At 30.2% G+C, this 12,218-nt stretch overlaps 4 protein-coding genes across 5 annotated transcripts; 1 reads left to right on the top strand and 3 right to left on the bottom strand.

The window, feature by feature from the left end:
* Positions 1–172: 172 nt before the first annotated feature.
* Positions 173–9,851, top strand: FipoQ (F-box/LRR-repeat protein FipoQ). Of its 2 annotated transcripts, XM_070647519.1 has the most exons (9): positions 173–524; positions 5,593–5,682; positions 6,565–6,640; positions 6,715–6,795; positions 6,851–7,209; positions 7,266–7,534; positions 7,593–7,881; positions 9,164–9,309; positions 9,368–9,851. In XM_070647519.1, the coding sequence occupies exons 2-9, from the start codon at positions 5,593–5,595 to the stop codon at positions 9,597–9,599; spliced, it is 1,542 nt and encodes a 513-aa protein (XP_070503620.1). In that variant the 5' UTR covers positions 173–524; the 3' UTR covers positions 9,600–9,851. The 2 variants fall into 2 exon arrangements, with proteins under 2 accessions (XP_070503620.1, XP_070503621.1); XM_070647520.1 differs by lacking the exons at positions 173–524; positions 5,593–5,682 and adding an exon at positions 6,237–6,426.
* On the bottom strand, positions 2,430–5,165 carry Wee1 (Wee1 kinase). The gene is made up of 6 exons (XM_070647517.1): positions 4,943–5,165; positions 4,668–4,879; positions 3,869–4,601; positions 3,579–3,799; positions 3,200–3,511; positions 2,430–2,862 (listed from the first exon to the last, which is right to left on the bottom strand). Exons 1-6 carry the CDS (start codon positions 5,104–5,106, stop codon positions 2,756–2,758), a joined length of 1,749 nt encoding a protein of 582 aa, XP_070503618.1. The 5' UTR covers positions 5,107–5,165; the 3' UTR covers positions 2,430–2,755.
* On the bottom strand, positions 7,981–9,025 carry LOC139095733 (uncharacterized). The gene is made up of 2 exons (XM_070647199.1): positions 8,701–9,025; positions 7,981–8,638 (listed from the first exon to the last, which is right to left on the bottom strand). The coding sequence occupies exons 1-2, from the start codon at positions 8,970–8,972 to the stop codon at positions 7,981–7,983; spliced, it is 930 nt and encodes a 309-aa protein (XP_070503300.1). The 5' UTR covers positions 8,973–9,025.
* Positions 9,852–10,219: 368 nt separating the features above from the next.
* Positions 10,220–11,480, bottom strand: LOC139095944 (uncharacterized). Its single transcript, XM_070647516.1, has 3 exons — positions 11,402–11,480; positions 10,750–11,346; positions 10,220–10,691 (listed from the first exon to the last, which is right to left on the bottom strand). The coding sequence occupies exons 1-3, from the start codon at positions 11,444–11,446 to the stop codon at positions 10,617–10,619; spliced, it is 717 nt and encodes a 238-aa protein (XP_070503617.1). The 5' UTR covers positions 11,447–11,480; the 3' UTR covers positions 10,220–10,616.
* Positions 11,481–12,218: the final 738 nt, after the last annotated feature.

Below are 12,218 nucleotides of genomic sequence, written 5' to 3'. Positions count from 1 at the left end.
GCTGCCTATTCTCTCATATCAAAGTCGAAAAATTGCATTTTCTTGCAAAATATCTCAAAAGATCCACGCGACAGAAGAAAATACGAAAGAAAATGAGAGAAAATAAGGTAATTAAGGAAATGTTCGATTGAAAATTAGAGGGAAAAAACCTCACAATACTCTGTGCATCTCATTATGTCTCAGTCTCGTCGTGAAGTTGAAACTTGTAAGAAGGAAGGAAAGAGTGAAAAGATTTCTCGCGTTAATATAGTTTAGTTTTAATGAGACCCCTGAAATAAAGCTATTTTTGTACTTAAGATTCTTTCATTATTTAATATTTGCCATTTTTCTTTAAATCGATTACGGGAATATCAAATTAGTGAAAATATTTGGAAGTGATTAATAAAATCTGTCAAAGTGTTAAATTATTAATATTTAAAAAGTAATAAAAGACAGAAGAAAAAAAGCATTGAGCAGTGCCACAAAATCAAGCGTTTAACGATCGTTGCGAAGGATACCAGAAAATTTATTAGAACTTATTAATCGTAAGTAATTTCCCATTCAAAATTAGATTTTTCATCATTTTTCATTGATTTTTCTCAAGTCATGCGATCATATTTGATCACTTTGACTTTTGGCTGACAATAATGAGATTTTAAAATTAAAATGAATAAATGAATGGAAAAAAATATTCAGCAATGCCAGACGCATAAATCAATAATTGTTAAATTCATTTAAAATTAATCGATTTCTACATAAAAACCGTTAAATTTTATTTTGAATTAAAAAATAACTTTTAAACTTTAAAAGACCGTTAAATCTTTTTATTAAAAAATGTAGTTACAAAAAAATTTTTTTGTTTGAGGCTGTTATAAAATCCTAGACCCCCCTCCCCCTAAAAAGCGAACGTAATAAGTGAACGGCCCCTAAGTAAGTCGACACTTAATTATAACATTTAAAGACAATCACTTTCACGTCCCTTTCATTCTCGGAATTTTCAATCTCTGCCTTAATAGCTTTTTCTTCATCGCATCTTATAATCGTGCAAAAACAATGGCAGGAAAAAAGATGTTTTTTGATAGCTAAAAATAAATTCATTTATTTTTTTTCCTAAACAATTGTGTCTCATGTTTCACAAAGTATATCCATTCGTTTAAAATTGAGGAGCGAGAATTCTCTCAAATTATTAACATTCTCTAATTAATGAGCGTTGAAGTATTCTCATTGATGCAACACACAAATCATTGTTGATATTATTTTTTGTGCCATTTGAGAAAGGATCAGGCAGGCTCAGAATTTATAAAGGAAACGATAATCATCTGGATTAATTAAGATTGGATGTCATTCATTCTAAACATGTTGATGTTGAGTTTTTAAATACATGCTTAACTTGTCACAATGAAAATTTACGACTCAATTATTTTATTCGGCAATAACATTAAAATTTATGTGCATTTATGTTAAAAAGGATCTTTCACATCGCACCGATCAAATTGTAAAAATCGAGGGGAAAGAATTGCTCCAAAATAATTAAAAAGAAAATTAACCGATACAATTTGAAAATTAAATGACCGTTTAGTGTACGGAAATTTAGTTCCATAAAAAATTCTAGCAGACCTCAAAAAAGCATAATTAGCTTGATTATTAAAAGCCTACAAATCTCACGTAATTTACCTAAAATTAATATTTTTTGTTTCCAAACGATTCCCCATTTTCACATAATAAAATCCTCATTGTACAAATTTCGCACATAATCATTCCAAGCCTTTTAGAAATAATTTTCAGATCACATTGTGAATTTTGTTTAAATTGATCTAAAGATTCACTTTGAAAAGCTGCTGTGCTTTGAAAGATTTTCCTCATAAATCTATCAATCTTTTAACACACTGCGTGCTGCTTTATAACAATCTAAATATTAGGTAAATAATCAAACAGACTTAAAGGCTTAACAAATAACTCTTTGTTGGCCTCGACGTTTAAATTGCACGAAATTACAAACAAAATCCCGAGCTACACAAATGGGTATAAATTCACCGGTGCCGTTAACTCTAAGAAAATTTCTGAAAAATAAACTGATGGATATGCGATGACTAAACCCCATATTATTTATGTTAGTTTGAATGTCAACGATACATCCGTCGAACTATAGACATGTAGAATGATCAAAGCTTGTCTTTCCATGTCTATGTAAAATGAATTTATCTCGTCCTAACAAAACTTAAAAATGTCTACGGAACTATGTGTAGTCATGAAACATTTCCAAAATATTTGTAAATTATTTTTTTGACGAAAGATGCTTCTTTTAGCAGAACAGATCAAAAGTTGCTTAAAATGAGTCATTATAGTCCATTTATAGCCTTTTGTATATGACGATAGAAAATTGAAACAAAATTCAATTTTTCGTATTTTTTCTTACTGAAAAAACTCATAATGTATAACTTTATTTCCTAACATATATCAACATTCTTTTCTTCACATTTTTATATCAGTATCTGTTATTTTCTCTCTTTATGGAAGGACGTAGATTAAAAATATAATAATTTTACTTTAAAATGAAAAGCGGATGCGAAAAATGATAAAAAAAAATTATAAGAAATTGAGATTTTAAGTGTTAAATTCGATTTAAAATTAAGAAAAAATTATAGAAAAATAATAATGATTTACTGTATATAGTATCAAATAATAACTTAAAAAGTTGCTCTTTCATTCATCTTAAACGTATACTCAAAGTTAATGTGTGTATATATGAAATATTTTTACTTATGTTAATTCTAATTCATTTTAATCTTCGCTGCGTTCGTCTCACTTTTGATCCTGAGCGTAATTTTCTATCCGAGTGAATTGGCTCGTTTCGTAGGTTTGATCGTATCTTCTTGTTATTTCCTGTAACAATCATAAAAGTTAGAGATAAATTAGATAAGTATTGACAATTAAATGACTGTTCTAACTGATTGATGTGTTTGATAATTATGCTGCATGTCCAACGCGAATTTCTCAAGACTTGTAAGTCGGTCGAAGCTTTGAAGCTATAAAGTAATGTCGAGATGTAAACGGATTTTTAAAATGTAAATTTAAATATTTTTATTCAAAATAAATTTAGCAGTTCAAAATTCTGTAGGAATTTTTCAACAATTTCCTGCCGTATTATATTGTGACATGACTAGTTACCCGCACATCAAAAAATTAATTAATCAACTAAATCAATATCTGAATGACTTACCAGGCGTCTGTGCAAGTTCATATGATTTGACAAGTTTGTTACTTTCACGCAACTTTTTGATTAAAAGTTCATTCTTCTGTCGTTCAAGGTTGAGTTCATGTACTAATTGGGCTTTTGATTTATTCACAGCAGGACATAATACGGAATGATTGAAAATTGTTGTTGATGAAGGTCGTTCTTGGTGATTAGGATGAGTCATTAATTTTATTAAATCATTAAATTCTCGACTTATTCCCGGCAAGTCGGGTACGTTGCCATTTCTAAGTTGATGCCATAACTCTCCATTCTTCGGTAAAGGACCACCACCACCAGCTGTAAAGTAATATATATTCGATTTAATTAATTTGATTTCGCCACACTTTTATTACTATAGTCATACCTTCATAGATTGTTATTCCCAATGAGAAAATGTCACCCTTTGACAGATTTGAATAATCGTCTTGAAGAATTTCATTTGGCAAGTATCGACAATCACCTTCCTCGACCTGTGGTTCGCACATTGATGTCACATGTCCTAAATCACCTATTTTATACGTTACAGCTTGATAGTTATCTAACTGATCATAATTTTCATCAAATCCATCATCTCCCTGCGTTTGCCTGAATCGTGTGAATGATAGACTAAATAATAAGAATACGACAAGCTTGACAATTTAATGAGATACTCACTTAATTTGAGGTTTCGAGATAAAAATGTTTCCAGCCTTAATATCCATATGAACTAAATTATGTGAATGAATGTACTTGAGTCCTTCAGCAACTTGTAACAAGAGAATTTTAAGTTCGGCTTCATTTAAGATGCGCTTTTGAAGAAGTGCCTGTAAGCTACCACCATTACAATATTCATTCTGTATGAGCATATGATTGTTCTCTGCCCATGCTGAATAATATCTAACAACATTGTCGTGCTTTCCTAGAACTGCATGAGCATAAACCTCATTTAATGAGATTTTTTCAAATGAACTGCCAGCAACGGGTTTAATACTACGTTTAATTGCATAAATGCAACCGTCTAAACGATTAAGGCACTGATATACTAATCCAAATTCACCGACACCTAATAACTTTAACTCCACAAATTCCTTTTCGTATCTAGTAATATTGGATTCTTGTAGCGCTAGACGTTTGGGCGCTTGACGAAATTCATTTGTTTCGTCATCATAGCACAGCTCGGTTGAATCACATGTTGTAGCATTCACTGATTCCTTTACATTGGAAACAGAGTGAAGCCATCTATTATTATTATCATATTTATTGTTATTTTCGTACTTATTGGCAAAATTATTTGGTCTAACTGGATTGTTAATAATTGGTAATGAGGAATTCATGAAATCATTATCTAATCGTGCTCGTTTCTTGCGTAACGATATTCCTGGCGGTGTGAATGGATTAACATTTGCAGCTATAAAGAATAAAATTACCAAAAGTTAATCACTGGATGTTAGAAAGTTTCGAATTTATATCTTACATAGATTTTCATGTAGTTGCTTAAACAATGGAAATGGCTTTGGTTTATTAATATGATTGTTGTTGTTTGTTTGTAAAAATGACAGCTCGGGAACTGGAATCGTTGGTCGCGCAATCAATTCAAAATTATTCTCGTCATGATTATCATTTGTTGCTAAGAATTTTTGATATTTTGTTGATAATGTTTTTGGTGTTCTCGGCGAATCAAACAATCTGCAAACATAGTAAACAATGATTAATTAAGTAACTCACTAGACAAATCCACCTAATTTCTACCTTAGCGCTTTAATTCTGTTTATATCCGGAGAAAATTGTAATTTGTTGGGGCTTTTTGGCGAAAACTTTAATTTCCTTGGTTGGACTGTTCTTTCTGGAGACGACTGACGTTCCAAGCTTGAATTCATGTCAGGCGAATCAAAATCACTACTTTCTGTGTCCATTTATGCGATTAAATAATTAAAAAAACTTAACTCAAAATATTTCCTCCAAACAAAAATCTGATTTTCAGCTTAGCATTCTCTTTCATAACGCGTAACGTATTTTTAGCCCTTTTTCTTGGAACATTAGTTTTTTCTCATCTCTTTGTCTGACTGTCCAACAGTTATGTTTGAATAATTTTCTTTTTATTTAAGTTTTTCTTAAATTATGTAAAATTAAACTTCTTTTATGTCAACTTATCTGCGTCGAAAATAGTTTATATTAAATTAAAGTTTCTAACTTGATCTATTGTGTTAGTTTAAACTTTCACAAGCCGTTACAATAAGAGTGAAGTTGGCTGCGATAAAATATTTTCTATTTAAATTTATATCCGGTTATAACGTATTTTTATATCAAAATATTTAGTTAGAGATTTCTTCATTGATCAATATTAAACAATGACTTATAATTAATGTATTAATTGATTAAAAATAAATTTTTATTTTTAGATGGAGGGATTTACAATGGTTGACCTTCAGGCATTGTCCATTAATCGAGACGATCATACCAATGGAAGCTTCAGAAGAAAAAAGGAACTTGTAAGTTATACCTGCTTTGACTCTATGTTGTTCAAGCTGGAAGCTAGAGAATATACCTAAAAGAGTCATATGCTGTGTACCTGAATCTTAAAGTATTATGTAAATAGGAGAAAACGGCTTGAACAACATTGTTATAAACTGTTATAATTTTTTATATGGGCGAATAATAAACTAAAATTGGTGATCGATGGCTTTAAATAAATTTGATTTAAAAAAATAATTCAGCAATAAGATTCAAAATTTTAATAAAATTGTATTATTCGTTACAATTAATGATATATATTAATGATTTCATGATATTTATAAAAGGAACTAGCTGATTTGTTTAAAGATTCTGTAAGTCAAGAAATCATATGTTCAATGTTTGAGAAAGTAAAATGTTGTTTATCACGTGTTTGAGTAGCATTTGACGCTCATTTTTCTCTCATCTCAAAAACAAAATTTCTTCATGATCACGCACATAAGAAGAAGATTATCTGAGGAAAAGAATGAAAATTCTAAAAATAATTTTACGAGAGATTTTTGAAGGAGAAAAATTTAGTTTTGGAAAATTTTCATCACAATCAGTAGTGCATTAAGAATTATCTCAATTCTGTAGAATTTTCTTGCATTTAACAAAGTTTTTATATTGAGTAGACATTGTAAAATAACAGTCTAATCATGGATAGATTTATGGAGCAAGTTGCGATCGAAGCATCGCAAATGTATGTAACGGAAGAAGGAAAATCTCCATTTGCTAACACTGTAAGATTTCGTAATCACTTGTGGATTGTAGAAGTTGATAATAATTTTAATGGCACATTTTTGTAGAATTTGTAAAAGAAAATGGAAAATTCAAAGACATTTTACTAAAATTATGATTGAAAAAATTTTCATTTGCAGACCATCGAGAAATTGCCCGATAAAGTTCTCCTCAATATTTTCTCATATCTATCTCATTTGGAAATTTGTCGCATGGGTGAGAGAAAATCATAGATCATTTCCTATATGTAAATCAGAGAGAAATTTGTGACAAACAAAAATATTTTTTAGCCACTATATGCCGTCGATGGAGACAAATCGCATACGACAGCCGACTGTGGAAGAATGTTTCGTTGCGTCCTGAAATATCTGGTATTGCTTGTCAATATTCTGTGCCTAGATAAAATTCATTTTTATTATTTTTTAGGACTTCACGTAGGATCTTTGGAATCACTTATGACACTCATTTCTGCTCGTTTTGGGCCTTCATTACGCTATCTCGAGCTTCCTATTGAATTAATTACTCACCACGTTCTCCATGAATTGGCTGCAAAATGTCCAAACTTGACTCATATGTTGCTTGATTTTCAACAAGCCATGCAGCTTCATGATTTTTCTGAGCTTCAAGCTTTTCCGGCAAAGCTTAGATATTTATGTATTTGTCTCTCAGAAGTCATCTTCATGGAAGGTTTCATGAGAAAAATCTATAATTTCATCAATGGATTGGAAGTTTTGCATTTGGTAGGAACTTACGAAAAAACTGACCAAGAAGAAGAAGAAATTTATGTAAGTAATAGTTAAATATGTATCTTCGATGCTATAAAAAATTTGTATTATTTTAGGAAGTCATTAACGTGCACAAACTAAAAGCAGCCACTCCGAATCTTCGTGTCATCAATCTTTATGGAATCAACTTCATTGACGATTCACATATCGATGCATTCAGTTCCAATTGTATTCAACTTGAGTGCTTAGCTGTAAATTTTTGCAATAAGGTTACTGGAGCGACATTAAAGACACTTTTTCAACGTTCAAAACGTTTGAAATGCTTGCTTATGAATGGAACAAGCCTTCAATCAGAATATGTTATGGCTGTTGAATGGGACAAGACGTGAGTTTCTTTAAATCTATAAAGAATACTTTATAGCTTTATAAATTTTATTTTTTAGAATTCTCCAAGAACTTGACATAACTGCAACAGATTTATCAAGTGAATGCCTTATTGACATGCTGACTAGAATTCCATCGTTGAAGTTCTTGAGTGCTGGACAAATTAACGGTTTTAATGACTCAGTTTTAAAAGCATGGATGGAGTCAGGAAATTGTAAATCTTTGTTATCATTGGATCTTGATGCTTCTGACAATCTTTCGGACGAAATTTTAAGCAAGTTCATTACTCGATATGGAGGACAGCTTCAAGCTTGCATATTAAGTGGAATGGCACATATTACTGATCAAGTAATTATTTATTACTTCGTTTTTCTTAATTTTTATTTTATTTGTAAACACATAATCGAATATACTTCATTCATACATCATTCCTTTACAATTAAATAGTTAAAAATGATCTAAATCATAATCCTTCATACCTTGAATGGAGAAAGCTATTTGTTGATTAATGCTTGTTTTTTTATCAACACCAAACAACATGACTTCATAATTATTAAATGACATACAATTTTCATCGATTAATCTTGAAGATTTTGATTTTATAACTTTAATTTGAGGCTTACGTATTTTGGATATGATTGTATCATACACAAGTTTTGTGATTTCTGGATCATGTGGCATGCGGATATCAAATAATTTACAGTTGATTGCTTGAAATTCAATCGTGTTTCGGATTTTTGGTGACATATAATAAATAAAATCCTTTGACATGTCGACTAAATATAATTTCCCAGTGTCTACTCCAAAGCAAATTGCAATTTTGCCACTGTTTTGAACGATTGCACGATGTAATTCGCCGTCAACTTCTACAAGACATGGAGATCCTCTAATTACCTCATCCAACGGTTCTAAACTATTATTTGTGTGCAGTTTTTTTAAACGACGAATTAGTCGATTCCATTTAGTATCATCTTCACGCTTAATAGTTACAAAAAATGAGTCTAAACTTTGAAAGTTAATTAATGTAACATCGTAATTTTCTTGGTGATTAAGCGTTATTGGAACAACCGGAGTTTTATATTTTTTTACTTTTGAATAAGATTTTCTGCAAGAAAACATGATCTTAATATAATGAAAACTTAACAATTGGACTTGATTATAGCATACTTAATATTTTCATCCAAATCTTCAGTCTCTGATAGAATTGAAGGAGTGTTAATGCTTTCATTGTCTTCAACTTTGCTTTTGTTGCTTGATTTGAGACTTAATCTATCCCAACGATCCACAAATGAAGAACATTCTTCATTTTTTGCAAACCAAAGCATTACTTTCTCAACTGCTTTACTAATACTTGCATTTGATAAATTTCTAGCTAATTCCGCATCCTCGACATTAAACTCTTCATTTGAATTATTATTTTTAACCAATACATCTTCCATTATCACTTAATACTTAATTTTATTCTTTATTACAATTTTGTTATTTTCATAACCCAACACTTACGAAAACCGTACAAATTCTTTAGAATTTAAAGTGATTTCAGACATTTGAAATAATAATATCCGTTAAATTATGTATAACAATTTTTATAACAGAATTTTTTAATTGAACAATGCTTTCATTATTTTAGCTGTGGATGACGATTCTTCCTATATTAAAATCAGCTAAAATTCTTGTCATGGGATGTCACGAACGTTTATCTGTTAATATACATGTTGATCAGTTAATGGATGCTATTGCCACAAACTGTCCAAAATTGGAACGACTTGAACTTAGGTAAATGATGTGTGATTTAAAATCATTGATTAATACAAATAATGTTCTTACATTATAGATGGGATCCAGAAAATCTCCGTTTTTCAGATAAAAGTCAAAAAGCAATCGATTTGTTGCGTGTTAAATGTTTGAAACTTCGATGCATGGTTCTTAGCGATGGAAGATATTATGAACTTGTTAAGGCCAACTTTGAGAGAGCTGATAGAATGACAGTTGTAAGGAATACAACATGTTGTCGAGTTTCTCCTTATTACATGATTCAAAATTATAATGATTTGATTTTCAATTAAATTGTTCTATTCATACTATCAAATCTTTAACTTGTGGATCGAAAAAATTCAGTTGAATCAAAAAATCTAAAAAAATACTCGACCTTATTGAGTGACTTTAACGCATTTTTGTCCCAGCGATCAGTAATTAGTTAATGAATAAACGCGAATCAATTTTTAAATCTTGAAAAATATCCGTCCTACAGAACAAAATCAGGAACTAGTTCTTGCAGAATCTCCAATCACTGTTCCATCATAAAAAATAAAATCCAATAAACTTTAAATAATTCTCTTTAAATTTATAAACGTTAAAGAATTTTTATCAAATAACGGTTTTTTAGAATTTAAATTTTCTAACGATTGCAAAAAATTTAAATTTATTGAAAGCAACGCTTTAAAAAGTGTTACTTTTTGTTTATGAAATATTTATGAAATTATTAAACGTGCTCTTTCAGACCAATCGATGTTGAAATAACTCGATGGCACAAAGCTAATGCTACATACTAGAGTTTTCTGCGAGATCCGATTGCCGAGATCTCGTATCTTACCCAACCACCCGAACAATAAGTATTTTTAAGCGATCCTTTTTTTAAAAATGCGATAAAAATCTGATTTTGATAAAATTTTATAAGAAAATGCTGTTTTTCGAATATGTCATTTCAAGCAACTTTATTTTAATTATGCTTTATTACAAGAAAATCATTTCTGAATGTTAAAAAACGATGTTTAATATATTTATAAAATAAAAATATTTATTGGAAACAAAAATTACAACTGTTTATTAAGGTATATTTGAAGTTTTAATGAACAATATCTAGAATCATCAAACAGATCAATAATTCTAGATATTATTAAAAAAAAGGAAATGAAAAATAAAGTGCATCCATGACCTTCCTCAACAATCAGTTTTTAATAATAAAATTATCACGGACCAGTATTGTGAGCAATTGAAAGGAAGTTTGATAAGATAAAAATTATCTTTTAAAATTATTTTTTGACAATATTGAAAACTCCCAAAGATAAATGTTCTGTAATATTTTATTCACAAGCACGAGCTCTGTCTAACTCGAAATTAGCAGCTCGTCGGAATCGCTCCACTAAATCACGATCACACTGAAATAAAATATTTAAATTAAATATAAAATTATTTAAGAACCTTCAAATGACTTACTCTGGTCAAATCTTCTAGAATTTGTTCCTCATTTTCGACGAGGGAAGCTCTGAATTCCTCAAATTCATTCATGTAGAATCTAACTGATGTTAATAAAATTCTTAATCTTCGATTAATTGGATCATAAAAGCTGTCGGGACTATCAATTCTTAATCGTTCGACAATAGATGCCAATCCTTGATTTTGAACTTGATTAAAAGTAGATTGAGCAGTATCGGTAAGATTGTTAGTATGTGTAATCCAACTTGCAAGTACAGTATGTGAGCTTCGCATACAGTTGGCAAGGAAACTTCCATGTCGTTTAACTTGAAGTTCAAATCTTAAACGAGCATTTTCGACGCACTCACTATTTGGTTTTTCGTCCAAAATATCTTCGACTTCATCTTCAATGTCATCCATTTGCTCATATGTATCCATAAAGCTTTTTATTAATTGCTCATTCATTAACTCAATGTATGAAGCGATAATATTACGATCGATGTAACTCTGTAGTTCCGAGAAATTATGAGCTATACTTAATTCATTCTGTGCCCGTAACAACTCATTGGTAACTGTATCAAGTGACTCAATTAGTTTTGACTTTTCTAATGCATTAATCTAAAATTAGAATATTTAAAGAATTGACAGATGAAATCAAATTATATTTTATCACCTGCACCAGATAAGCTAGACAGAAAGTAACAAATAAAATCTTCATTTTCAAAACAACAACCTCAAGCAGCTGAGAAATACTAAAATTTTAGTAGCTTATGCTGATTGCTTATATAAAGGATAATATTATCAAAACCGATTGCTTTATCTTATCGAAATACCTCACTGCAAGTGGAATTGAAAAAAAACATTCATTTATGAAACGTGCTTAGAAATAAAATAAATTACGTTTTTTCTTATCATTTTCAAAGTTATTGAAAATAGCTATTTTTTCAAAGATAGTCTGCATTCTGTTTTGGAGGTCCATTTTTATAGGTATGTGAGATTATTTGATAGGTGAAGCATTAATTTGTTTTGTGTCAACTCAGTGCTACTGTGTGACGTGGTTCTTGATCAACGAAGTCAGACTTAAATTACAGGTTTACGTCAATAGCTGCTATCGACGGATTTTCAGAATCTGGTGGATTGGGAATCTGGAAGATTGGTCTACAAACGAGAAGCTTCTACAATGATCAGGCCAATAAAACATCAATAAGGAGAATATTCTAGATGAAGAAGTGCTGTTGGATTGAACATGCACTTTGAAAAAAGAATGCCAGAGATAATGTCAATGCTGGAACAGAAGCACAAGTTTGAAACATCGCCCTTGGTTGAAACCTGCAAAGCAAAATATGTTGTACAGCTTCAAAAGTTTAATTGCGCAGAAAAGTGATGAAAGTGAATCCAACTAAACTTGGTTAGAATGAGTTTGAAATTCGCGAAACATGCTGAAAATTTAAAATAAAAGATTGAAATTTGGGAAATATTTTTTTATTAAT

This window comes from Chironomus tepperi, unplaced genomic scaffold (genome assembly GCF_022539635.2).
Source record: "Chironomus tepperi strain 1889 unplaced genomic scaffold, CSIRO-AGI_Ctep_v1 contig_376, whole genome shotgun sequence".
Classification (NCBI taxonomy): domain Eukaryota; kingdom Metazoa; phylum Arthropoda; class Insecta; order Diptera; family Chironomidae; genus Chironomus; species Chironomus tepperi.
Note: the sequence above shows the minus strand (reverse complement) of the source record. Positions and strands in the feature narration are given on the sequence as shown.

Coding starts and splice junctions, on each gene's coding strand:
- LOC139095733 (XM_070647199.1), bottom strand. CDS start 8,972: ATGGAAGATGTATTGGTTAAAAATAATAATTCAAATGAAGAGTTTAAT. Junction 8,639..8,700: donor GATTTGGATGAAAATATTAA/GTATGCTATAAT, acceptor GTTTTCTTGCAG/AAAATCTTATTCAAAAGTAA.
- FipoQ (XM_070647519.1), top strand. CDS start 5,593: ATGGAGGGATTTACAATGGTTGACCTTCAGGCATTGTCCATTAATCGA. Junction 5,683..6,564: donor TCAGAAGAAAAAAGGAACTT/GTAAGTTATACC, acceptor TTTCATTTGCAG/ACCATCGAGAAATTGCCCGA. Junction 9,310..9,367: donor TTGGAACGACTTGAACTTAG/GTAAATGATGTG, acceptor CTTACATTATAG/ATGGGATCCAGAAAATCTCC.
- LOC139095944 (XM_070647516.1), bottom strand. CDS start 11,446: ATGAAGATTTTATTTGTTACTTTCTGTCTAGCTTATCTGGTGCAG. Junction 11,347..11,401: donor GTCTAGCTTATCTGGTGCAG/GTGATAAAATAT, acceptor TTCTAATTTTAG/ATTAATGCATTAGAAAAGTC. Junction 10,692..10,749: donor TTCTAGAAGATTTGACCAGA/GTAAGTCATTTG, acceptor ATTTTATTTCAG/TGTGATCGTGATTTAGTGGA.
- Wee1 (XM_070647517.1), bottom strand. CDS start 5,106: ATGGACACAGAAAGTAGTGATTTTGATTCGCCTGACATGAATTCAAGC. Junction 3,512..3,578: donor GGGAATAACAATCTATGAAG/GTATGACTATAG, acceptor ATTACTTTACAG/CTGGTGGTGGTGGTCCTTTA. Junction 2,863..3,199: donor TGAACTTGCACAGACGCCTG/GTAAGTCATTCA, acceptor TGATTGTTACAG/GAAATAACAAGAAGATACGA.